Source organism: Poecilia reticulata, linkage group LG16, assembly GCF_000633615.1.
Source record: "Poecilia reticulata strain Guanapo linkage group LG16, Guppy_female_1.0+MT, whole genome shotgun sequence".
In the NCBI taxonomy this organism is placed as follows: domain Eukaryota; kingdom Metazoa; phylum Chordata; class Actinopteri; order Cyprinodontiformes; family Poeciliidae; genus Poecilia; species Poecilia reticulata.
Genome location: NC_024346.1, coordinates 18957585 through 18983788, shown reverse-complemented (window position 1 = coordinate 18983788; position 26204 = coordinate 18957585). Strand labels below are relative to the sequence as shown.

At 39.8% G+C, this 26204-nt stretch overlaps 1 protein-coding gene across 2 annotated transcripts in view; it reads right to left on the bottom strand.

Annotated features, from left to right (window-relative positions):
- Positions 1–313: 313 nt before the first annotated feature.
- Positions 314–26204, bottom strand: part of aplp1 (amyloid beta (A4) precursor-like protein 1) — a 43785-nt gene continuing 17894 nt past the window's right edge. Inside the window, exons 2-17 of one of the 2 annotated variants that reach the window (XM_008432419.2) lie at positions 16119–16298; positions 15214–15343; positions 14106–14218; positions 12492–12676; positions 12089–12408; positions 11126–11253; positions 9616–9690; positions 9364–9522; positions 9048–9176; positions 8687–8786; positions 6457–6624; positions 6279–6299; positions 6076–6134; positions 5118–5180; positions 4826–4969; positions 314–3108 (exon numbers count right to left, since the gene is read on the bottom strand). In XM_008432419.2, the coding sequence (XP_008430641.1) occupies positions 3007–3108; positions 4826–4969; positions 5118–5180; positions 6076–6134; positions 6279–6299; positions 6457–6624; positions 8687–8786; positions 9048–9176; positions 9364–9522; positions 9616–9690; positions 11126–11253; positions 12089–12408; positions 12492–12676; positions 14106–14218; positions 15214–15343; positions 16119–16298 (2076 nt within the window). In that variant the 3' untranslated portion in view covers positions 314–3006. The remainder of the gene's footprint in view (positions 3109–4825; positions 4970–5117; positions 5181–6075; positions 6135–6278; positions 6300–6456; positions 6625–8686; positions 8787–9047; positions 9177–9363; positions 9523–9615; positions 9691–11125; positions 11254–12088; positions 12409–12491; positions 12677–14105; positions 14219–15213; positions 15344–16118; positions 16299–26204) is intronic. The other variant, XM_008432420.2, reaches the window with a different exon arrangement.

The window sequence follows — 26204 nt, the reverse complement described above, 5'->3', positions numbered from 1 at the left end:
AAGGTGGAAGTCACTGACACTTTCTACAGAGAGGTTAGGCCACAAATGATAGCCTAGGCACAGTGTGGTATCCAAGTATAATTACAGAAGGTTCAGTGGAAGGAAAAAGTGAGGCTGAGAAAGGCATAAGATTCATGTAATGAGCCAAAATTGATAAATAAAAAAACCCTTGAAATATATCACTTTAAGTTAATTAATTTTATTCACTTTTCAAACTGAATTAATACAATAATTTCATTTTTCAGTGATTTATTTCACAGAGATGCGCCTGTGCTAAAAAAAAAAAAGAAAAGAAAAAAAAAACACACACCGATGACGCTTAAGGGGTCATTCACCTTTATTACACTTTTAATGAACTCAACCAGTTTAAATTTGCCAGATTGTTTACAGTACAGTTACACAGGAACACTTTGCCAAATAAAGAAATCTGTTTCAAGAAGTCATGGAGCATGTCTTTGGTTAAAGGTCTCAATGAAAATGAAGAACAGCTCTTTCAGTAGTAGTAACAACATCCCAGTGAGTAAATTTACATCGTTTCACCAGGTGTAACAACAATTTAGTTGTGCTTAATGCCACTGCATGTCAATTAAGATTCACATTTCCTCAGCATCATCTATCTTTTTTTTTTTGCATACATGCTTTTAATTACATGTGAATTGCATGACCCTCAATCCAACTGATTGTTACATAATAAATAAAAAATACAGAATAGTTACATCCAAAACACAGCATTGTAAAAGGCAATAATGCAGCAATTAAAACCTCGATAACATAGTTTATATTTTTATCAGGGAGTAAGGGGGATGGACCAACGAAGAAGAAGAAGTCTAGAATCTGAATCAGGATGTTTAAGTACAAATGTGACTTGAGTAACTAGAGTATACACCATGTTGAGTTTTGCTAAATGCTGGTAGGAAACCTTCGGTGGTTTGGGAAACACAGGCAAGCTTATTCTCATCTATGGTTTCAGTAGTATCATTACAAGATCGACTGACTTAAACTGTGAACATACAATGTTTTCATTCACTAACGGAGCTGTACACTTTATACACGGGGCTGCGACTTCTCTTATCCTGTCATAACATGACCACAACCCGCTTTTTAACCCACCTAACGAGACAAACAAAATAATGGCAAACCTCAATTTCATTTTTTCTCTGAAAACACACACACGCACGCACGCACACAAATAAAAAGAAAAGCCCCTCCCCTCACTCGGTTTCTTCAGGAGCTTTATGTAAAACTGCCAGCAGACATAAACAAACATGGCATTGCTTGTGCTAAAACATATAATTAAAGCCTGATAAACTCCACAGTGTGACCTTTTCTAATCGAGGTGACCAGTAATACATTTTAGAGGGTAGAGGAAAACAAAAATGACACACTAAGCCGTAAACAGTTCGTCAGAATTTCAAGGGGCAATCCCTTTTCTTGACTCGCCTATTTAGGGTAGCAGATTGATCATAAATATGAAAACTAGAATGAGTCATTCAGTTGAAAGCCTTTCTACGAGGAGACCTATATGAAGCTTCTACAGACTACTATAATCCAGTGTGATGAGTTTAAAGAGGTCAAATTGATGTATATATATATAGATATATATTGGAAAAAAACAACAAAAAAAACCGAGTATGACTACCATGGCAGAGTGTCTTTGTCTAGACTCTAGATGATACTTCATATGGTGACCCAATACCATAGTTGTGCCCTTTTTTTCATTTTTCTTTACACTTTACTGCTCTGTGCAGGATTTCTTTAGAATAATCCCTTTGCTCAAATGTGAAAATAAACAGGCTGCTACACAAAGTGATGACAAGGGCACCAGGGAAAGTATCCTTAAATGTGTCAAAGTGCGCTACCTACCGATGTTCACTACAAGGGGAGTGATGCATTAAAAGTAAAAGAGGGAGGAATCTCAACGTCTACCTCAAATACATTCAGAAAGTAGTTGCTGTGTCGTTGTCTTGTGCTGGTTTTTACAACAGTCCGTTTTCAATCAGCCATGTTAGGAAAATGTTTCTCCTTCTCATAACAGCACAATGTGTTTATTATTATTTCTTTATTTTTTTTAAAACATATTTTTCCATTACACCGATGCAAATTAATCATAGAAATGTCTACATCTAGTAGCAGGTACTTACGTTATTTACAGTGTCCGTCTGGAACATTTTGGACTCTTCGAAAGCAATGACAGGAACAACACAAATAAATACTGCAGCATCATACACCAAAAAGTTGTCATGCTTCCAGTAAAACAATAGACTTCAGAATATTCTGTTAGATCTTTTTGAAAGCCGAATAGTAAAACAAATAAACTGGCTAAATTATGTCTTGTGTGCATTTTGCCGAATGATTCCCGTTTAGGAGTCTAAATATTACTTTGAACAACCAGCACATACAGTGTTTCTGCGTTAATTTGTGTTTTTAAATTAAAGCCCGTTTGTCTCATACATTCGTAAACTCCACATCTTTCCCTACCGTTGTCATAGTAACTCGTGGAGGTAAGTTTTCAGCTAGACTCTCAGCTAGGCTGCCATTCACACTCATCTACACAGATAAATCTAACCGTGGTTCAGCCTCAACAAAGAAACTACTAATGAAAAATAAATACTAATAATAAAGCATTATGCACCATTCAAAATTCAGTTTCAAGGGAGGAGCAGTAGGTCAAGTCATGCCACAAGGATGAGATGGATGGTTTCTGCGATTATGAAATGGTGTAGCTCTGCTTACCCAAAAGGAATATTTGACTACAATAAGTAATATAGGATTGTGTTACATCTCATTAACCGCATTACGATGCGATTAACTGGCTATGGGAAAGGAACCTAGTACTTTATCATCAGTTAATTTAAATATGCAACACATCATAGATCCATCACAGGAAGTGCATCTGGGACACCACTTTCAAGACGAGTGGGGAGACAGGTCGGGGGGGGGGCGCAGGAGGGGGGTTTGGAGGGAGAAAATGTGGTCAGGCATGACTTGCTGGTAGCATCCAGTGCTTCAGTTCATCTGCTCAAAGAACTTGTAGGTGGGGTTCTCATAGCCGTGGTTTTGCATTTTGTTGAGCTGCCTTTCCTCCGGTGTTAACATGGGGTCGACCTGCTGCCAAAAACACCAAGGGCTTGAGTTATAACATCGAAGGAAAATATGCAAATAGAGCTCATGCCATTGACTAAGATAAAAACAAAGGTGTTCAAGTCATAGAAGGGAAAATACCAGTGAAAAAAAGGATGGAGGAGATTGGTAGATTTCTCTACACAAACTGTGGAGACACTTGGTAGAAACCTTTAAATTGAAACGTCTTAGATCACAGAATTACTCTTTAGCACGCAGTCAGTCTATGCAGCAGGTCTGTAACAGTAAGTATTGAAGGTTTTCTTTTTTTTTTACCTCTCTATAGCACACAGTAGTGTACAACCAATAAGATAATATCTGCCTACAATGTAATAATGTACTGTCAGTCATTTTAACTGCGACAAAGCCAAAGCCGATAATAACTTGTCAAAAATATCCTAAGTTTTTGATAAAAACATTTTGTCATACATTAATTTCTTTACAAGGCCAGGCACACGCAAACACCTGCGTTACATTGCCACCAAGGACTTTTTTTTTTAAGCTTTTTTGCAGTTTGTAATTAATAACCAGTTTAGCATGCCAAGTCATCCTAGTAGTTTATTCATATATATATGTGCATTGCAGCACTCTCTCCTGAATAATGGTTTCAGGACATATTTGTAATAGTACTTGTTGTACTAAAATCTATTTTATCAGACTGTTAGCTAGCTTAGACATTTAAATTCACAATGTCATCATATGTAATTAAACATAATTAATGAACTTATGTTAAGTGTTCTTACTAAGTTGCTCGCTAAACAGATTACGCCAGAATTCAGGAACACATTTAATTGCAAAATGTTGTTCTCACTCAAATCATTAATGGAAAATTATTATATTATTGGTTACATTTTAAAGCATCAGAATTAGGTACTGGGTGTTATGTTACTGGTTACTTCCAGTTGTTTTGTTTTTCTGACTTGCTGCCTGTTTGTGACTAATAAAAATCAACACCAATCTGCTTCATTCAAACAGCATGTTCTCTTGTCTTTACCATTTTGTTGTGGGGGAGAACGATAACGACAACATGACATCCTAGATCGCTGTTTAAAAATATCAAGATCTTCAAAAAGTAAAACATAATGATAACAAACTATTCAGTGAGTATGGCACTAGTAATTTTGTTATAAGCGAGACAGAAAAACAACAAAAGAAACCCCCAAATATTAATGCAGGGTTTTACCGAGTTGATGTTATCACCGGTCTATTTACCCCTAACAGAGACAAGTCTGAACAATCTTAGTTTGGTGAAACAGAAGGACGTTTCTTTGGATGATCTAACAACTAGTTGGCGTGGAATCGTACTTTTATCTCAGACATTTTACAGCTTGTCACTTCCACATCAAGCTGCTCTTCACATACAGTAAGTGTTTGTGGTTATCAATACTGAAGATGTGAAAGTCTGTGGTTCGTTACTGATAAATTTTCCATGTGAAACATGTTTTCACGCACGACTTGGTAGAGTATTTAATGAAAACCTAATATGGCGAAAGGACGACAAAAAGGAGCTATTTGGACGTTAGCTACAGATTAACTGAGCTGAGTTAGATTGACCTTTTAGTCTTTTTATCCAGACAAAGGAGCACAATGTACTGCAGGTAAGATGGTGACTTTTTACCTGCCAAATTATAACATTAAAAACCATGACAACAGCTTTTTTTATTTGACATTTATTCCTAAATTAAAGGTCTGGTTTGGGTCCTACCTCCACGATGCCATGGCTAATAGTGCCGTATGGCTTTCTGCGCACCAGAAGCAGGCTGATTACCATCACCATGGCGATGGCTACGGCCACCACCAGCAACCCAACCATGGCGCCACGGTTAAACGTGTCCAGGGCATCAGGTTGCTTTGGGAGGAAGCAAAATTAAACAGCAAAGAGGTTTCAGTGCAGAATCTAATATGTCGTTATTGTAATTTATCACAACAAAATACAATTTGCCACATATCAAAATTCTTTCAAAGACTTAGAAAACATTTGCAACACAAGCTCTTACCAGTTCGTCTCTTGCGATCTCATTGGGCTTGACTACCTGTTTCAGCTCAACAGAGGTGTTAATCTGCATTAACACAGAATATATAGCAATAAAAATCTACGTAGGTGCATCTCAGTAAATCAAAGTATCATCAAAAGGTTCATTAGCCAGTGTGACATAGCTGATTCAGTTTCTAAGAAAATTAGAATATTTTATCATAACAGAAAAATATGTGTGATACTATTTCACCCCCCCCCCCCACAATGAACAGTTAGAATTAATTAACTTTTTTTTCTTTGTTTACAGCAATACAAACTCACAATTACTCACCTTGAGAATTAGCATTGTAGCTACTAAAAATATACTTCTGCCGTAGGTATTAAGGCCAATTAGATTCCATCGAACTTGCCAAATATAATAATTGTGAGTGCAAATATAACATTCTACCCAATATGTGTCCAAGCCGGTCTTTGCAATTGTGATATTGCATATGGTGATGTTTTTGTCGTAATTGATACATTGTGGAGCAGTGCATAAGACCAAAAAAAACCAAAACAACAACAAAAAAAGGCTGAGCACTAGCAGCCGTGCAGACGGACCTCAGGCTTAGATTTGAACTCACAACTTTGTTTCTATAAGGTGATAGTGCGAACAGCTCTGCTACGGTGCAACCCGTCTCTGAGCATGATAACGGAAAGCTTAGTTGAAGGAAAAATTGAGAATAACCACAGCCCAAGTGCAGAAGGTCAGTGATCACAAAGAAGTTTGAAATGCATCCTGTGTGAATAATATTTTTAACCTTATGCATTTAAGTAGTGAAGTTAATGTCTCAGTGACTGAAAAGTCCCTGCAAAAACATTTTCAAGGAAATGTTTTAGGTGGACATCTTCTCACATCAACCGTTTCTGTCTAATGAAATATAAGTGAACATAAAATACTCAGCATTTGTAGACAGACAGAATAAAGTTTACCAGCTTACCTTTTCTTCATATTCATATGTAGGACCTCTCTCAGATGTGGTGTAATCGTACTCATCCTCTGTACACACGAGGAACAGATAAAAGAAATACAATAAAATGCAGAAGCATAATGAGCTATGGGAAATGTTAAGATAAACAAATTGCTGTAATTACTGTAAAGTGCACAATTCTTGCGATTAAATGAGGCCGAACTGTAGCTCACCTTTCTTATTAGACTGTAAATCTAGGAGAAAACGGCAGGAAGAGGGAAAAGAAGCATCATTAACAAGAGTAATGAAGGAGAAAGCAGACGATCATTTTACACGTCTTCACAAAATGAGGGAAGAGCTAAAGGATGTTAGATACGTGGGCGCTTCCATGAGTAATCAGTGAGCGAGTACCAATGCGAGGAGGATAGGGGCGGTTCTGGAAGGCCCTCTCCTCCTCCTCTTCATCATCCTTCTCTTCCTCGCTCTCTGCCGGTACGAGCTCTTCGGTGGTCCGAGTCTCAGAGAAGGAAGTGGTCATGAGTTCACTGATGTCCCCTCGCTCCGCCTTGACAAGCTCCTCTGCAGGAATTGCACAAAAAGTTAAAGTACATTTTTCATTGATTTGTTTCCTGGCAGAAGCACAGTCTACACTCTAGATAGCTTCGTGCTAGCTCGTTTATTCACCTTAAAACTAGCCATATGTCCGTTTGGGATCTTTAAGGTCGGGAAAATGAGCCTTGAGCTTTTAACAGTTTGACCTGAAGCTGAAAGGAAGTGTGGGGTCGGGATGTTTCATTGCAACCCAGGAAGAAAAACAGGCCCAGTGAGCCATAAACCACGAAGCTCCTGGAACAACAGCGCCACTGTTCACCAGAAGGAAACCCTCAATGCCTTAAAGGTATTTAGAGAAGGCCAGACATAATAAAAAACAAAACAAATAATATTACATATAAAGGATATATACATTTTTATATCACTTATTTTTTATTTTTAAAGATTTTTCTGGCTTTAGTGGCTTTTACTTGACTTTGGTCAGACAGGAATGTGGGTTGCGAGACGGGGAAGACAGGTCAACATGCCGGGTCTCGAACCTATGACGGCTGCGTCGAGGAGTAAGGCCTCCGTTTATTTATTTTTTTAATGTATAAACTAAAATAATCAGAGGAATGCTTCTCTGTAAAAACAAATGTGTATGGATTTTTGTCCATCTATCCATCCATCCATCCATCCATCCTTGTCGAGACTTTCCGCCGCCCAACAGAAATCAGGAAAACCACTGAAACAAAGAATCTGTCCTAAGGCAACGTTCACAATAACTCTTTGGCAATGCATGGATGGATTATTAACAAAATTCAGTGAAAGTGAAATACAGATTCAGTTTTAACTGAACATCTATTATTGTAGAACAGAGGTATAGCCTGTCTGAGTGAGCCAGGGATTTTTTTTCTTTTCATGTTCAGCGTATTAAGCGTTGACATTTGTTCAAATAAAAGAAGCTCTTGGTGGTCTGTCTGGGTGTAAATGTGTTGTGAACTATCAGTACAGAAACTCCAGTAGGCCGGCTGTGTGGTTGAGCTGTCAGTTCACCACAGATCTGATGCAGACTTAGCAGTTTGCTCAGAGAAGGTGGAAGGGCTGCTTTTGTTCGAGCTTTAAAAGCCTGTGCTCGGTCTGTGTCAGAGCTCGCAATGAAGAAGATTTGTTTGGGGGGGCTGTTGGGTTGGTTTTTGACAGAAAAGGGGCAGCTACGTTGTTCTCTGTGACACAAGTTTTAACTTACCCAGTGCTGACCGAGAAAGAGGCTCCTGTTCTCGCCGGCTTAAAATTTGCTGCTGCCTACATTGGTTAGGCTATTTACCTTCTTCAGAAAATGTTTACGGTGAGACAGAACAATGATTGAAATAATAAGGAAACAATGTCAGAAAAATGCTCAGAGGACTCAAGACTAGGCCTTCAAACCTAAAAACACTGCAGCAGCTCATCATTAATAGCACAATGATGAGCAGTTATTTTGCTGCCAGTGGATGAAATTTATATATATATAAAACATAATTTTATATATAAAATTAGCAAGACAACTTCCAAATTATTTCAACTTTGCCTAAAAACAACAACTAGATTATAGAAACTTGGCCACAAATCTTTGTTCCAGCAGGACAATGATCCCAGAAACACATTGAGTCTTTGGTTAAAGCACAGTATAAGATTAAAGAAAAAATAAGTTTAATATGCTTCACATCTGGATAGCAACACATTTAATAAAGTGAAGTATAGACATATCAGGTGAATGTCAGAAAGTTGTTGGCAGCTAACAGTGCGTTGCAGCTCAACTTGCTAGCCAGGAGACAAACCAAATATTGGTGGAAGCATATTTACACATTTCAGTTTGTTTATATAGTTGTGACCTTTATAGAAATAAAACAAGAGTTCACAAGAAATCCCAATTTGAGCACCCAAATTAATGTCTAATAATTATCGGTGTTTCTTTCAGTTCTACATTGAAAGAAACACACATTGAAATTATTAAAAGATAAAAATATTTTAGCACTTATTCACATTGTAAGCGTATGTAATTTAAAAAATCTTCCTCGCAAGACTGACTGTAAAACCGAACGGTTCAGAAAAAAGCCGTTTGTCTTACGGATGTCACTGTGCAGCTCCTCAGCTAATGTTGGATCCTTGTAAAGCAGAGCAAGACTCTGGTTCATCCTCTCCTCAATAACATGGAGATGTGTGTAAACCTGCAGAATAAAAAAAATAAAAAAATGATGTTAGCTAAGAAAATTTGAAAAAAAAAAAAAAAAAAAACCTGATCAAAAACTAGAACCAGTTGTCTCCACTTAGCTGCTTTTAAACCCTGCAAAGATCTCACTTTAATGGAGTTGAGGCGGACAGATGTGAAATTTTTAAACTTCTCTCATGCACGCAAGCTCTTCGGCACAAACTGTTCTCTGAGTTTCACCGTCAGCAGAAAAGACACCTTGCCTCCTGAAGCCTCCCACCTGGAATTTCATCTGCTCAGCTTTCTGCGGGTCGACTGCCACGATGTGCTGGTAGTGCCTCAGAGTGTGTCTGCGGTCCTTCTGCTCTGCAGCCATGTAGCGTTTCAGAGCCTGCAGCACGCGCTCAGGCTGGAAGTTAAGAGAGAGAGAGAGAGAGAAAGGAAGCGGTCAGGAAAACCCGGCACTGCGACATCAAGAAGCTCGTCCGTTCTCTGCCAGAAATGTGAAATCTTAACCCCACTTAGGATTATTACTAGGGTTTGCGTTGCATAAATCTCCATTTTCTGCCGTGGTATGCACTCTGGGATGGATTTACCTGAGGTGGATCAGCTTGCACAGCTGTCAGGTAGTTCTCCAACGCCAGGCGGCGGTTGTTGTTGAGAATGGCCTCGACTCTGGCGAGGTGAGTCTCCACCAGCCTCTGCCTCTCCCCGGCGACCTGTTCCTCCAACGTCTGCAGCACAGACTGGAAGTGCTGGAAGAGAGAACAAGGGTGAGCTGATAACCCGACGAACGGCTCGGGGAAATGTCCAGACTTAAACTCAGACGGAATTATAAAAATGTCTACCTCATTCAGGGCCTGCCGCTCTGACTTTGGCAGGTTTTTGGACTGGTTGTCAGCCTCTGCCCACTCCTTCATTATCTGATCCATGGAACAATACAAATTCAAATTATCTCTGTAAAATGGACAAACTCAATCTGGATGTGCCAGCTAAACAGAGTGCAGGATTTCCCCCAGAGTAAAGCCACCAGGCTTAGCACTGCTTAGTACTTTCGGTTTTTGTTTTTAAATGTTTGCATTTTTTAAGACTTTATAGTTGGTGTTCAGATATTAATCTTCAACCTTCCAGTACCATATAATTATCAAGTGATATTTTCAAATTTTCTGTTAACTTTAAACATTTTTTAACTCAAAAACACAACGGGTCGCTGGACGAATGACCGCCGAGCGCCCCAACCACTGGGCTTAGCAAGTTTTCTGGGGGAAACCCTTGGAGTGGTATATTGCACAAGCACCAAATGTTAACTCGCTAAAACATATGTAAAATATTTAGACTTTTATTCAAGAAAGCGGTAAAAGGTGTGCAACAACTGCAGTTCCAAAATCCATTAATTAAAATTACAGAAAGTATGTGCCATAAAATAAAATCTATATTTTTCCATCTCTTCTTTGGTACCTTCACTTTACACAGCATTTTTGAAAAGTGCGCATATCATTGGACTTATTATCTTTCTTTACAAACATAGTCTAAAGCTGTTTTGGAGTTTGGTGATGGTTAAACTAATGACCCACTGGGTAACATGGAAATATTTTAATGCTTGACATTTAATGGGTTAAATGATAAACACAAAGTAGTGTAGAATTGCAAAGTGGTAAGAAAGTCATACGTTTCTCCAATTGTTTACTGAAACAAACTGTGAGGAATGCATGGCAGCTTTTAATTAACGTCTTGCAATGAACTGGACCATTCGAACACATGAATGTGATTTGATTATTTGCTGTATGCTTAGGGTTATTGTCCCGCTAGAAAACGAACCTAACCAGATTTATTCCAGGACTGTCCTGTGTCTCATTTTCTGAACAACTACGAGCATCTATTACTACTAGACGAAACAATTCCCACACCATGTGTGACGGTTGTCTTCATGGTGATGTGAAGGATTTATTTTTCACCACAAGTATAGCCTCTAAATAGTGCGTTTGGATGTATGTAGGCCAAAGAGTTCAAGTTTGGTCAGGGGGCCTTTCATGTGTTTCCTGTGTCCCACATGCAACATGTGGCAAACTATGAACTCTGGTTTGCTTCTTGCCACACAGAAAGCCCAGATTTGTAGAACACACTGCTAAGAGTTGTGCGGTCAACAGCACCGCCACGTGAGTTATGGGGTCTCTTGGCCTCTTGGCTACTTCTCTGACTAATGCTCAACTTGACAAAAAAAATGTGCAGAGGGCACAGAAACGTCTATGCAGCTCTGCAAACGCCAACAGACTCTCGTTTGTTAATTTAATGGAAAACAAGAGCAATCGTCTATCAAAACGAGCCCGACATGCGGCTTCCCCGCCCTGTGAAATTCACCTCGTTAATGCGCTTCATCCTGCGCTCCTCCAGGTCGGTCTTGGCACGTAGGAAGTTGGCGTGCTCCGTGTCGTCCACGGGCTTCTCAAAGTAAACATCAACCCCGTCCGTGGGGCGAGTTGTGGTAACTGAATGGGAACAACAGGAAACTGATTGTTAATGGCAGCATAAGCACGGCAACAATTGCCCCATGAATAAATGGATAGTCTAAGCACATTCATTAGACAGTCCATCATCTGAGCACCATCATTCTTTGGTGTTGGGACTAAAAATGCAGTTTACTAATGAGGAAAGCGATGAGATATGGTTTCTTCTAGCTTGCTTTTGATGTGCAATGCAGAAGCTTTGACTCTTTCTTTTTCTATAACGAGGCCTAAGCCGAGTGGTAACACAGACTGAGAGCTTTTGCTTTCACTCTTAGATTAAATTAGAATCTTAGCAAAAGAATAACTGTTTATCACCTTAAAATAATATAAAGCAATATAGCAGTCCGCCCTCGGGTATTTCACTCACTGCTTTCTGTGCAGCCCCGAGCAGCCAGTATCATTTAATATCGATCTACCGTCCTGAAATCGCTCTGATCGGATCTTTCATGTGCCGTGGTTAGCTTCTGTATTTACTGTGCACACACACACACACACACAAGCATGAACTCTGCTGTGGCCTTGCTGTGGTTGTGAATGTATGTTATGCACCAGATTAAAGTGAAACACTTTCACATGAACATTTGTTGAGGTGAAGGGGGTTAAAAAATACTGATGGGAAGTTGAACTGGAAGGAAATCGAGCTCCAGTTTTACATGTAGCGTGCAGCAATGCATACATGCACTGTAGTATGCGGTGATATGTTTCGGACCTGTGACTGCGAGGGATGACATATTCAGTAGGAGTGGCGCTGACGGCCATTTTCCACAACTGCTGCTAATGCGACTGCATGTGTTTCGAAAAAAAACTAATCACTTACAGCTGTCTCCCCTGACCAGAGGGGCAGAGGTGGTGGGTTTGTGGCTTTTGTCGTTGTAAAACGAGTCCGAGTAGTCGGACGTCTGGTAAGGACCCAACTCGAAAGGGTATTCGTACTCCTCCCGGTCCTTCACAGCCGCTGTCTCTTCTTCTTCGTCTTCCTCTTCTTCCTCTTCTTCTGCCTCGTCCTCATTGACGTCGTCTTCCTCTTCTTCCTCTTCTTCCTCCTCATCTATCACTTCGTCGTCCTCGTCCTCCATGTCGACCTCGTCCAGGTCCGTTTCCGGAGAGGGGCTCGGAGTGGGGACCATCGCTTTGGCGCTGTGGAAAATAGTTAGTTTTTAAGATGGGGGGGCTAATTTCTGAAATAGCGGCCTTCGAAGGGTTCGGCGGAGTCGTCTTACACTGAGTTGAGTTTTCCGGCTGTCTGGGACACGAGTGTCTGAGGTACATCTTTTTCCTCTGTCTCTCCTTTTCCGTTTGAGCTGCTCCGGCCCGGACAGCAGACATATTCGACGCCTCGGAAGTGGTCTCCGCATGGCAGCAGCATCCCGTAGCTGTGGAGCTCGAGATTCTCTGCGGTGCATTCCTGACACAAGCGCAGGGGAATACAGAGGAGGGAGTATAATTTAGGGTGTTATTTATAGGATGCTGAGTAAATACTCTGTTAAAAGATGAAAAAAATAAACAAAACAGTACTGAGGTATTAAATAGTGTGTATTATTTTTTGCAGAAGTATTTATACTCCTTGCATTTTTCACACTTTAGTCACTTTTTCACACTTTAGTCACATAGAAGTACCTCAGTGTATTTTAATAAGATTTTATACTACAAGCCCACACAATGACGCAAATAATTGTAAATGGAAAAAGAAAATGATTTTCACGTTTTATTACACATAAAATCTGAAAAGTGTGGCACGCATTTGTACGCATTCCCTTTTACTCTAATACCCCTCGACATTCAGACTTTCTGAATGTTAAGCCAATAACAAAACAAATGTCTTTTCCAGCAGCCATTGTACGGGACATAAGGCAGTAGACCAGTTGACCAAAAATGCTGGACCTACATTCGGGTTGCTATGTGAGGGGCTGGCCTCGGCTGGGGTTGCTAGGCAACAATACAGAGCGGCTTAACAATGAGAAGGTTTTTGAAACAGCTCTTTTTCCAGACACAAAAAAAAAAAGATCGCTTCATTGCCACAAAATGACTGGGTGTTTCTGAAAGCGTTCAGGCTGTTTTTTGAAGCAGCTGATACCCAAATTGAAGTATAATATGCAAAATGTGCATTATGCCCAAAAAAGTTTGCACTAAAATACTCTTCTTCGTGAGTGAAGCGGAACTTGCTTATAGCTAATGCAATGATATATTGAGCTAAATACAGCTGAATCGTGAAACAAAACCTGCAGGAGGCTGCAAAACACTTGGGATTCAGGTGGAGGTTCACCTTCAATGGAATCGTTTAGATCAAAGGATGCTCATGTGGAAGAAAGGCCCAGTCAAAGTCAAGAACTAAATCAAATTGAAAATCTGCGGCAAGACCTGAAAATTGATGTTCGCTGATGCTCTCTATCCATCCTAATTGAGCTTAAGCTTTTTTTTTCTTTTTTTTCTAAATTTCCAAAAAGTTTCAGTTTCTAGATGTGCAAGGCTGGTATCGACAAACCCCAAAGAAGTTTGAATCAAAGCCAAAGTTGAGTACAAACGCTTACCATGCTTAAGATTTTTTTTTAATCAGTAAAATATTTAGCAAGCTATGTAAAGCAATTTAAAAATACTGAAGGTGTCTAAGAGGGAGAGTTAACTTTATGCTTCGCGGTGCTGCTCACAGCCTCACAGCCTGGAGTGGTAAAGGTTTTCGATCTGCGTTGATTGGATGGGACATTTTAAACCCACACAAATGTTTAAAAAAAGAAGAAAAAAAAGGGAGAGAGAGAGAAATCAACCTCACTAGTTTTAAAACTTTCCACTTCAACCCTTAATGGCCCAAGCTTGACTGAAACATAACTTGTTCTCACCTCCTTGGCAATGTTGTGCCAGTAGACATAACTCTCACAGATGTTCATCTGCTCCTGGTGGAGGAAACGACATCTGTCGGGCACCAGCAGGGACTCGCTTACATATTCGCCTTCTGCAGCAAAAAGAATGTGAACTAGAATTAAAGCGGCAATTTAAAGGATTTATTAAAAGCTTGTTCTGACCAAAATGAATGTAAAATGTTACGTAGATGTCATAAAAGTAAGGCCACAAATGCAGGTTGTTTTGTATTAATACATCACACTGATTAATGCATACATTAATTATATATTTTAGCATTTCACATGCTGCTTAAGACTTACGAAAAAGAAAAGAACTAACTGAATGGCCCTTAGAGTGGAAATCAAAAGTGCTGCCGAGACGGCAGTTGTTTAACCATTGTTAGCTTCTCTGGCCCCCTGGTGGCTTTTAGGAGAGAAGGCATCTAAAGCAGAACGATACATGCAACCTTGAATTCTAACTCATTTATAAAACTGCTCCAAAGACTATTAAAAAGCACAGGGTTTATAACTGAGCAACGTGGTTTGTCATGCTGTTTTTGGTTGACGTACCAAATTACGTCTGCTTTGTTTCACGATCTATAAGACCAGGACTTCTACGGTTTGCACAGGTTCATCCAGCAGTACACACACACACATTCTTCACAACTACTGTTTGTGTTGATATTATTGTCACAGCTTTGTTTGTCATACAAACATGGCAAAACCCTGATCTAAATTAAATAAATGAATAACTCTAATTGGTCTCTTGGTCAGGAAGACAGTAAAATGGGTCTACCTGAAAACAAAAATCAGTCAAAGAAACTAAGGATGGATTAAAAAAACAACAACTTTATTTGTCAGAAATAAGGGAGTAAGTCTGGAAACTCAAACAGTTGTCCATACGTAGTTATGTTTTTAGTTGCCCACTTTTGGAAAACAATTAAATTAACTGTCACACTTTTCCAGGATTTCCAAGTCTGCACTATATTGCATTTACTTTTTGTCAAATTTCTTGCTCCTCTGGGCGCTGTGTGGTGCAGTGGTTACATCAGGTCACCAGGACCAAAAGATAAAAAAATAAAAAAATAAAATCACGATTCCTTCTTACCCAGACAGCGGTAGGGCAGGACGGTCAAGGGGTACGTCTGACAGTGGCCCAACCCTTTCTTGCACCAGGCCTGGATGGTTACGGGTCTTTTAGACTCCTCTACATGTGAGATTGGAAGCGCTGGGTACATCTGGACGGTACGGGTGCATGCAGAGACGCCAAAGACACAGAAACAGATTGGTAGGTGGACAGAACAAGGGGCGCCGGGGGGGGAAGTAAGGGATAAAAGACCATTTCCAGGATCAGAGGAGAAGGACAAAACTGACAGGGGAAACGGTCATGCAGCAGATTGCATAAATATACCACAGCGCTTTGTGTTGAACGACATCAGAAACACCTCCAATTTTACATGTATTTTCGCTTAAATGTAGCTCAAAGGTTTGGAACACAAGCTTACGTTGTCGCTTAATAGCAGCAGGTATGTAAATAGCTCAGTCTAGATGCAGGCTTTAATGCTATCTGCTTGAATGCAAAAGGATAAAAGCAAAGCTTCATGTAAAAGGCACTGCAGATGCATTATGTCTCAGATAATCCCATTAGAGGCCTTTCAGCTCTAAGGATGCCATCTGTAGAGAACATGTCTGTTTTGGCCTCCAGGTGGCGTCTGGGTTCCTTTGCTGCCCTTGTTACAATTGACATTCTTACAGGAGGATTGTTTCAGGGGCACGAGTGCCATTAAAAACACACGGGTATAGTAAAAGGTAACAAGAAGAGGAGAGGAGGATGGTGGAGCATTGGTGAAATACTGTAATATTTCATCAGACCACCATCTCTTTACTATATATAGTTAATATATAGATTTTAGGGGGGAGGTTTTAGACAAACCAAAAGAGGAAAAATTTAACCAGTTGTGTGAAGTAATAAAAAATGCTGTTATTTAATCTTTCATGTTCAGATCCCCTTACCTCCTGACAGTATGACAGGATTTCGTTGGGCTCTTTGAAGCAGCCCTGGCGGCCCTGAGGGTCCGGCTCCCACTGCCCGGTCTTTAAGTTCATGTGCAGGAGCTGTCGGCCACAGAACATGGCTATCTGTGGCTCCGCCAGCTGGGGACCCGGCCCATTCACCTCGGTCATGGCAAGAGCCTGGAGAGGAGAGGGAGAGAGAAGAGAGAGGAGTTGACACCAGCGCCGTGGCGGACATTACGGAAAATGAAGCTGGTTCGAGGGTAGACAGTTCTAGCGCTATCTGCAAATAGAAAAAGCCTGAGTGCAAGGCTGAGAAGAGGTGGAAGATCGAAAAAGCAGGTTGGGATAATGTACAGGAGAATCGACTGTGGAGGCGTTAAAAAGAGTGCAGCAATTCTGCAATCTAAAAACCGACAAACACTGGTCAGTGCGTCCTCTGGGGAACAGCCAATCAAAATAAAATGAAATAAAAAATTTTTACATTTGTAATTTCTCCACTAAATGAAAAAATCGTCCTAATGATCGGGGTGCACTGACAACAACACTAAATGTTAACTAGTTTTGTGATCATTATCATGCTTAAAATGAAATGTAGTTTCTTCAACAATGGCTTAATAGCTTCTTTAATCCCTCTACATACAAAACAACAAACTATTTTGTTGGCAAAAGAAAATGTGTTCATTACATAAAACCTTTTTGGGCTCTAATCCAACTCTCCATCTTTATAAAGTATTGTCTCCTGATGATGGTGGCGCTTAGTGTTGTTATGAGAGCGTGCAGACTGCTCTGACAAAACGTCCATTTTTTTCAAGTCTGGAGATTGGCTGTGTGGATGTGTTTACATAAAGCACAGTTATAATCTCAAAAATCTGATCTTTTTCTGATCATCAAATGCAGCACATCAAGAACTATCAGTCCTCAAAATGGTTTTTGAGTGAAAAAAGACTAAAAGTTGGCAGTTTTATCAGTGATGTGTTCAACATGAAGAAAAACGTTCAGCGAAGCATGAAGCTATTCAAAAAGAGATTATGTTATATAATTTCTTGATGCATGCTTGCAGTACATTCAGACTGTGGGAGAGAGCAGGTAACAGGAAGGCTTAGTGAAGCACAGCAAAGTTTCTCCAGTTCATCCTTTTGAGTCTGCAGCCTCTGTCAGTCATGGACATTTGGAAATGTCCAAATGGCAAAAATGTCCAGAAACTCAAAACTCATACGAGTTTCCAATCAGTAAACGGTGCAGGTGCACACCAAAAGCTCTACTCCCATCCACCCCTTCGGCTTGATTTCCTTCCCTGGCCTTGTAGAAAGCTGGTATTGATCCTAGGAGATGTTGCCTTTGCCTGGGGGAGGGCTCAGGGGAGCCCACTCAGAGGAACAAACACCGGCTAGGTCTGGGAGTCAGGTGTTAATACAAGCTCATTGACCGATGCGCCACTTCACTACATTAACACACAGCGCAGAGACAGAGGGAGCCAGGGGAGGAATAAAGGAAGGGAGGGGCCCGGCGGCTCTATAAACACAACACACAAGGACTTGCTCTTCGCCAACAGACAAAACAGTTTCCATAGAGCCCTTAGGCATCATGACAATAAGACCTATTCCATGTTTCTTTTGACCCAAAGAATACATGTCAAACAAAAAACACATTTGGGAATATCGGGGTGAGTTTCTGTGGTTACAGCAGCATTCATGTTGGAGAACACGTTACATTGTTAACCGTCCAACCCTGAAATTTACCCCCACAAAAAAAAGAAAAGCCATCCTCGTATCACCCAGAGCCAGCGATCGGCTCGTGTCCTTTTCATCTGCGCTGACAGACAGCCAGATAGACCTACTGACGACAGACAAGACGAGCGACGCGGTGCCAATTAGAAGCAAGCAGCCCGCGGGGAAGAAATCTGGGAGAAGAAGTGGGGGAGAGTGACGTGTGATCAAAGGAAAAGCCCTGCTTGGGCCGAACAGAGCTAAAGTGTTTGAAGTCCTAATTAAAATTTATACGGGATAAAATAAATATTTAAAACCCTGCGAGTAAATGTACAATAAATACAATAAGCCCTCAGCAGTCTGTGCATTCTAATTAAACTAAAAGGAGTTTGTGTTTCTGCATGCCTTAGCAGATTTTTCTATTGTAAACTACGGATCTGCTTTTTTTTTTTTTTTTTAAATGACCCACCGTTTCCAAATGCACGTCAAGGATTTTGGGGTTTAAGATTGCATATCTCTTTTGTAACACAAAGGCAGATGTTTGCATTGTTGTTGATTTCATTTTTTTTAACTCCCGTTGCAAGTTGTACTGGCAAAGTTTACTTCCTCTGCTTTGAAAAAGAAAAATGACTTTTATTCCCTGCATGTTCTTCTATTCTCCCGTTGTTTTGAAGCTACGCCATCTTTGATCCATTCTGCAGCTCCAGGCTTGTGGCTAGTTTTGTTATTATTCAGTAATTTATGACCTACAGTGTTCTCGAGTCAAAATCACTGCCAAAAAAAAGCACACCATCAAAAAAACAACAACAAAAAACAAAACAGCTCATGAAACGTGTAGATATTTAAAACTGTCAATTACAATTGGATGGTGATTAAAGTCAGCGCTGAAAAAAAAAGGTTGTACATACAGTAGGAACAAAATAAATGTCCTGGTTTTACAGTATTAATGCAATGTTAAGGAAAGTCTATAATATGATTTTTATTTAAATAGCAAGAGAAGGAATTGGTAAAATAATGTAGCCTATTGATTTTTACATTTTTGTTACACATTTCTGAAAATTTCTTTACTTCTGTTTGGACTTTGACAAGGAAAAATAATACAAATTCGATTTTAAATTCAAATGTAGCAAAATATATGATGTTTTGCTAAATTTAGCAACTGAAGATCCTGTTGCTCCCTTAGTTTACACGCTGCCATTGTCACCGTGTTTTGCGAATGGGAATCTTTCCATACTGTTAAATTTAGATTTTCTTTCAGCCAGCTGACCGGCAGTGTTCAGCAACATCTGGGCATGAGTAGGACTGTTTCACTCGATGATGCGTACATTCTGAGAAGAATCCCTATCTAATTAAAATAATTTTAAGGTATGATGGGAATTATATTATTAGACATATTTTTTAAATCCTTAGTTTATCTTGTGATCGGTGACCAGCTCATGCTCGGTGTTTACATTCCAAAGATATCTGCATACAGTAACTGAATGCATGCAAAGCCCACACAAATAAATTTATTGATTTAAATAATAACAGAAAACATAAAATATATTTAGTCACTTCTTTTTCAACCCTTGCTTACTCAAAGTAATATTTTTGCACAGCTTCTATTTTAAATTCAGGCTGTATTATCTTCACTTTCTAACATGATCACGTTGTTAAAATGGTTTCCCATTCGTGCTTCAAGGTTAATACCAATGGTTGCTCACCTGTTCTACATTTGTCATCAGTTTCTCAGCCTACATGGCTAGCCTGGGATTGGCTGATAGCCGTTGCGTTATGCTGCGTATTTGTTCAGCTTCTCGTCTCGTTTATTGGAGTACTCAGTCACAGCCGCGTCTCCAGCGTGTTCTGCATCTGGGTCATCTTCGTCATTCGCACGGATTCTTGACAGATTGGGTTTGTTATTGGCTTGGTTGAATTGGATCTCCGGGCCACACGCTGAATTGAAACATGAGCACAGCGTGCTGTCTGCGTCTATCACGCATTACACAATTTTCAATATTTCATGACCAGAGGAAGATTTTTGCTCCATTTTGCTTGTGTGACACAATGTAATCAACTTTCTTGTTAATTTGTGGATGACTGATTACTTTGGGGAAAAAAAAAAATAAAAAAATAAAATATATATATATATATATAATATTTCTAAAAGAAGCGTAAAACACTGATGTTTTCCTTCCGTTTCCAATAAGTTAGTACTGCAGGTAATGCATCGGGTTGGAAGGCAGAGATACTCTCGTGCCACCTCTTAGCCATATACATTTTATCTTCTCCTTTGAACTTAATTCTGCATTCAGAAAGCACAACCATAATGTAGACCTTTTATCACCACATGCCTCAAAATGCATTATTAAAATTACCGTTTTCAATTATTTAATTGTGCTGTTTTTCCTTTTTTTTCATTTGAAGACATCGAGGAGCTAACTCCAGGACCATGTGTAGGACAGACATGGGAAAACGCTGCTCAAATCGTCGGCTCTGCTCAGCCAGTTCCTCCACATACGTATCTCTGCATCAGAAAAGGTCAGTGCCACAAAGACAAATAAATAAAAAAAATAAATAAATGAACTTCCTGATATCTGAGAAGATAACACGGCAGCTCCAGCTCTCTCATTCTGCCAGCTCTCCACTACTGCACTTGCAGAAAATCAATGCTGAGCGACTGCAACTGTATCGCCACCTTTCTCCTGAATCAATAGCGGTCCATCAGGAGCCCGAGACCCTGACCTCCAGTCCAGTCCTGCGAGGCTAGACTGGAGGTCTCAAGCCAGATTGGGAACGAGATTATAGCTCCCCCATGTTGTGATTACCTCTGATAACGCAGTATCTAAAAGAAAATACTTTAGCTCAGTGATGGGCGATGTGGCATCTGGGAACCTTTGCTTTAAATTGTAAGTATCCGTAGGATTGAAATGTATTTTGTTAAATTTCAAAACTTATTTTGATGGATCTCCACTGAGTAAAAGAAGCAGAAGTGCAATGATGTAGACTCCTTTAAGGATCAGCAAACACCAATCTGAACTCTCAGTTAGCTTATGTCTGTCTAAATCAGCGTTAATGACATCATATGATTAACAAAATACATTTCAAAGAAGGAAAAAAGTCCAGCTGTGAATGGAAAATCCAAAATAGAAACAAGAAACATGGGTCAGGATGCACAGGTCAGAATTTTGCGGCCAATTTCCGACCTCTGTTTTCCTGAAGCTCAGAAAGCCGACTTTAATTTCATTTCTAGGTTTTACATTTTTAATATTTAAGAACTAAATATATATGATGTTTTTAATGATGTAGATACACACAGTCACACTGAGATTGCACTAATTAATTCATTAAAATTAAGTGATTTAAAAAAATATATATCTTTATAGACTGTAAAAAAAACAATCCTGCTTCTTCTACCTTAGGTACTTGTTCACTTCCCTATGTATTGCTTGAATTGGTATCTCTTTTAAAATATTGTTTTCCTCACACATAAGTGATATAATAGTTGCTATAATAAAATATATATATTTTTTATTTCAACCAGTCATTATATAAATAAATTGCAGACACAGCCTCACACTGCTGTGTGACAAGTGTTGACATCATAAAACAGCATTCTTGCTAGTATTTTAAAACAGGCAAAAATAAACTCTGATATTAGCAATTAGTGCAGTTATGTAATTTAGTGCACTTAGCACTTTGCTGAACTCTGTTCAAACGTCCTGGGATCTTCTGAATGTTTTACTCTCTGTTATTCTCTCACATCTTGGATGAACCAAATACTGTTGATGTGTAAGAGAAATTACCTTTTTCCTTCTTAAGTGTCGTCTTACACCTCTGTGCTTCGGGAGAGCTCAATCTAAAAACATAAGTAGTAATGAAAATAGCTTCATGCCTTCTTCATTCAGAGTGCTGTACTGATCAGAAAACATTACATTTTCTAGCTTTTGACAAAACATTAATTCTGGTTAATGATTTCTCTGAACATCTCTAACTAAAGGTCTTCATAACTTGGGAAAAACTAAACTTTCCCCACAGGAGGTTTTTAATTGAAAATGCCAAATTTAACAGAAGAAAAATCTAGAAGTGTGCTCCTTGAGCATGTGTGAACAAACACACCTGTACAGCCAATCTCACAAAAAAAAAAAAAGAGTTGGGCACAAAAACTGGAGTTTGACTGAGACGTTTGCACACTTTCAAACACCACAGCATCAAGGGCAGACGCTACCTGGCAGAGACAGAGTTGGATTTGCGCCTAGAAAGATTTTATGAGAATCACACTTTTATCTTCACCAGGGAGATGATGCATTTGTTGTTTTCTATGTCTGTGTGTCTGAGGAGGGATTAAATAAAACCATAAAGCCAATCACTGTCAACATGGACGGTGGGATGGAGCATGGGCAAAGGTGGACCCCGAAAAATTTAAATCTCTGAACTTGAAATAGTTGACAGAATTTGACATGTTTTATAAATTATAACTGCTATTGAATTATTTGGATCAAGACATGTCTAAAACTACAGTGCGAAAGGGTAAGAAAATATTCACGTGACTCTTTTTGGTTAGATTATGTGCATATAAATAGTGTTTTTTTTTTTTTTGCAATTGACAGGACCTGTACACATCTCTGGAGTGTACAGTCACCATGCACAGAAGAAGCTGGGGGTGTTTTGGGGGCTGCTACAGGGTGCTACCCAACAATCCCGTGCTCCACAGATCATGCTGTAGTGCTGATGAGGCTGAATAGGCTGACAGCTCAGTACCCTGACAGCTCCCACTGCAGGGAAGACTGCATCATTAATAACAACCCGGTGATATATGGGGAGACACATCGATTGGATTTCAACCTCCTCAACCTTTTCTTTGCCTCCCTCAGTTCCCCCGTTTCTCTGCTAGGCTCCTCGAGATGCACCACTGACTAACCCTCTACTCGACGAGGACAAAAACACTCCGCACCAGTCATTATGGAACAGATGGTTCATACCCAAAGACGGCCGCCGATATTTTTACAGATATTCGTCTTGTCGAGGAATCGATGCTGCCACGCTGAGCGTTAAAAAAAGCAAAGCGGTGCGATCTGCCGCAAGCCCAACGTAAATGTTCGCGTCAGTCAGAATTGAGTTTGGGTCAGGGAGCTACATTTGCATGTTCCACCGGCATCTATCTTCCTGTGCTAATTAAATTTTCAGCACCTGTTCCTCCCTTATGTTGCAGTATGACTTCATCCTCTGTAATGATGCAATCCATCGGCCCTGGCAAGCAAGCCAAGAGCAAAGGATTCAGAGCAGGGGAGCCCACCCGTCATTTGTCACATTTTACAAGCTGCTGCCGGGCTGTATGTTGAAGAACTGAGGCACATGGTCCAAGCAGATGCAATGTGTTGAAGTGCGGATGTGCTGGCAGCAACACTTGTGTCATTTGTACAGTTGCAGTCCCACAGGAGGTTCCATCTCACGAATACCCTGCACAATTGTGCATTTTGGTTAAATATTTGTATGTTTATTATCTTCAGATTTTTATATTTTGCATTCTAATGTGTGTTTATTTGTCTGACTGCCACTTGCACTATCAGCGTAGCATTGAATGACATAGAGGAGCGAAGCACAGTGTTCTAAATTTTAAAATGCAAGTTTTCTATTTTGCCTTAAAACAGGATTACGTTTGGTCTTTGCTTGAAAGGAAAACACTTTCTTTAACACAAATAAATGCAAAAAGAAGAGCCATCAACATGTGAACATATATACATTAATAAATAACTGAGTGTAGAATTGGGTGTACTTGTTTGTTTTCCTAACAATACAAAACAAAAAGGTAAGTATAAAAAAACCGATCTGTTCTGGGCAGATATGCAGCAGGAGTTTGGAAAGTAATTGTCACACTTTGTAACAGACGGGAGTCTAATACTCAAGTAAACTGATCAGCTCCTGATTTTTAATAGAGCCGTACACAGATTTAATGGCATCATTTCAAAAACCTTCACAAATCAACAAGCCTTTGATATATATTATACACTCCACACACACACGCATCCTTCTTGAACCCTTTGTGTGTTTTTGTAGCACAGATGGCTGAATAGTGGGTGTCTTCCTGCTCGTGAGTCCCTCCTTCTCTCTTCCTCTCGCTCTTTTTCATCCTGTCCCTCCTTTGCTTCCTCCCAAGGCTGAACTCGAGCCCTCGTCCATTGGTACCCCATCTCCCTGCCCTTCTCTCTAACAGCTTTAACACAATGCGCGACACTCTTCTGCATTGGCCTTCTTTCCAAGATTGCTACTAAATGGAATTAGAATTAGGGGCATACATCACTGTAATCACGCTGCTTAATTATTAATAGGCTCCATCAGGCTCCTTCCTGGTGTGGCATATTAGAGAGAGGCAACATTAGCCTGCCAGACGCTCCCGGTACAGAACGGACAAAGCAGGATCGAGCACGTTAGCGCTGCGGATTGACTCATTACTATACGTTTCTGACTAATGGCTAATTGAATCCATTAATTTTCTGCTCAGATGACGCCGATGGGCCACAATGAAAATATTGCTCCATGTTCCATGTCGTGTTCCCTGGTTTCCGACAACATAACATGCGTTGATGCGAATACACTTGCTGGATATAAAAACGGAACGCCTCATTTGATCACTTGATAGCCAACGGTTACATTCGAGGCTTTGATTTCTGAGATGCGCAAACAGCACAGGCTAAGTCGGGCTTCATCAGTTCAGATTACTTTGCTCCAGCCTCCAGCTGGGCACACTGGGAGCAGATGGCCCCATAATCACCACGGTTCAGCCAGGGCTGCGGTGGAGGCCAAACTCAGCTCCTGATGTTTGATTTAATTTCAGATATAACCCAAAATTCAGGCCACAACAGCTGGCATGTGCTGGCAAGTTTGTTTGTGTGGATATTTTGCAGTGCCAAAAGTTTAGTGATCGTGGCTATTTGGAAATATTGTAAATCTAAATTGAGAAGTAAGTAGGCACGGGACAATATTTTGCAAGTAAGTGATTTTACACAAGAATTTTAAAGAGAAATAACATAATCGAACTGCTTTTATTTAAACCAGAAAAAAAAACTATTACTCCTGCAGCAGTGGAAATAATACATCATGTTAATTATTAGTTTTATTAACATTATCCGTAATGTTTTTATGCTATTATTTTGATTTTGACTTAAGCAAAAACATAATTTTTATTGGTTTTCAGGTGCCTAGAACACCATAACTTTACATTTCTACTTTATAGAGTAGAGTACATTTACCTGATACTAGCTGGTTAAATTGTCAGGCTATCTGTAGTCAGCTGCTAAAGAGACTGAAGGAGAACCATCCAATTAATAGATTCAATTAGCTATTATTAAAGTTAATGCTTTGTACATTTGGCATGCTAAGAGAATAAAGTTTCAGGTCTGTAATGTAGCAGACTGCAGGCGAGCTAACCGCGGCATTAACCTGGTTAATTAACCAAATAATATCAGTTTGCTAGACTCCTAGTGTTACTTTTCAAAAATCAAAATGATGAGTTAATAGTGTATGAAATGAGACTGTTAAATTCTGCAAAAAACATCTGCAGATCATCATCAAAAGTCATCGTTGTGTCTTAAAATACTGTGCAGTGTCTTCTACCTTATCATGTACGGTAGCGAATTGAAAACATGTTTTTCACAGATCTAAATGTGTAAAAATGAAAGGAATGCAATGGGAAATCAAGTTGTGTCACATCGTTCAAGCGTATGTCACTCCTTTTATGCAGGAGAGTGATGAGCGGTGTGTTCAATGGCATCAGGAACAAGTACCTCATTTATACTGAACTGCAGCATTCAGGAGGCAGAATAGTTGGTCATTTGATAAATTCATGTGGCAGTAATGCTTGTGATCAAACTGCATTGCTGTGGTGTCAAATGGCAGCAAAGTGATGTGGGAATTTTCCTGTAGCGTTGTGTCTTCCCATGGAACTGAAAGAAAAGGCAGATCCACAATAACGTGAAGGGAGTGTATAATAAATATATTTTCAAGTTGCCTTTCCTGTAAGCAAGAGAAACATGAAATATTTCAACCAGGTGAAGGAAAATACACAGCAGCAGGTGGAGAGGACACAAAACTACATTACTTAACTGGAAGAAACTCTGGTCACTGCAGCCTCTTTTCTGGGAATAATCTCCTTTTTAAAATTAAGCATTCGCTTGCTGCTGGGAAATGACAAGACTGCGTGTTTGTAAAGGTTATAATCTTTTCATGGACTCAGCCTTGGCTGAACACAGACTTCTTTGACATACAGTAACACCTGGAGGCTTCATATAAAAAACTGGAACAGAGAGTTCCCCTCCCAGCTGGGACTGACATTAAACTGGGATAAATATCCTGTTCAAACACGTCCTGCTTTTTTCTCTCGTTAGGGTGCGTTCTGTGA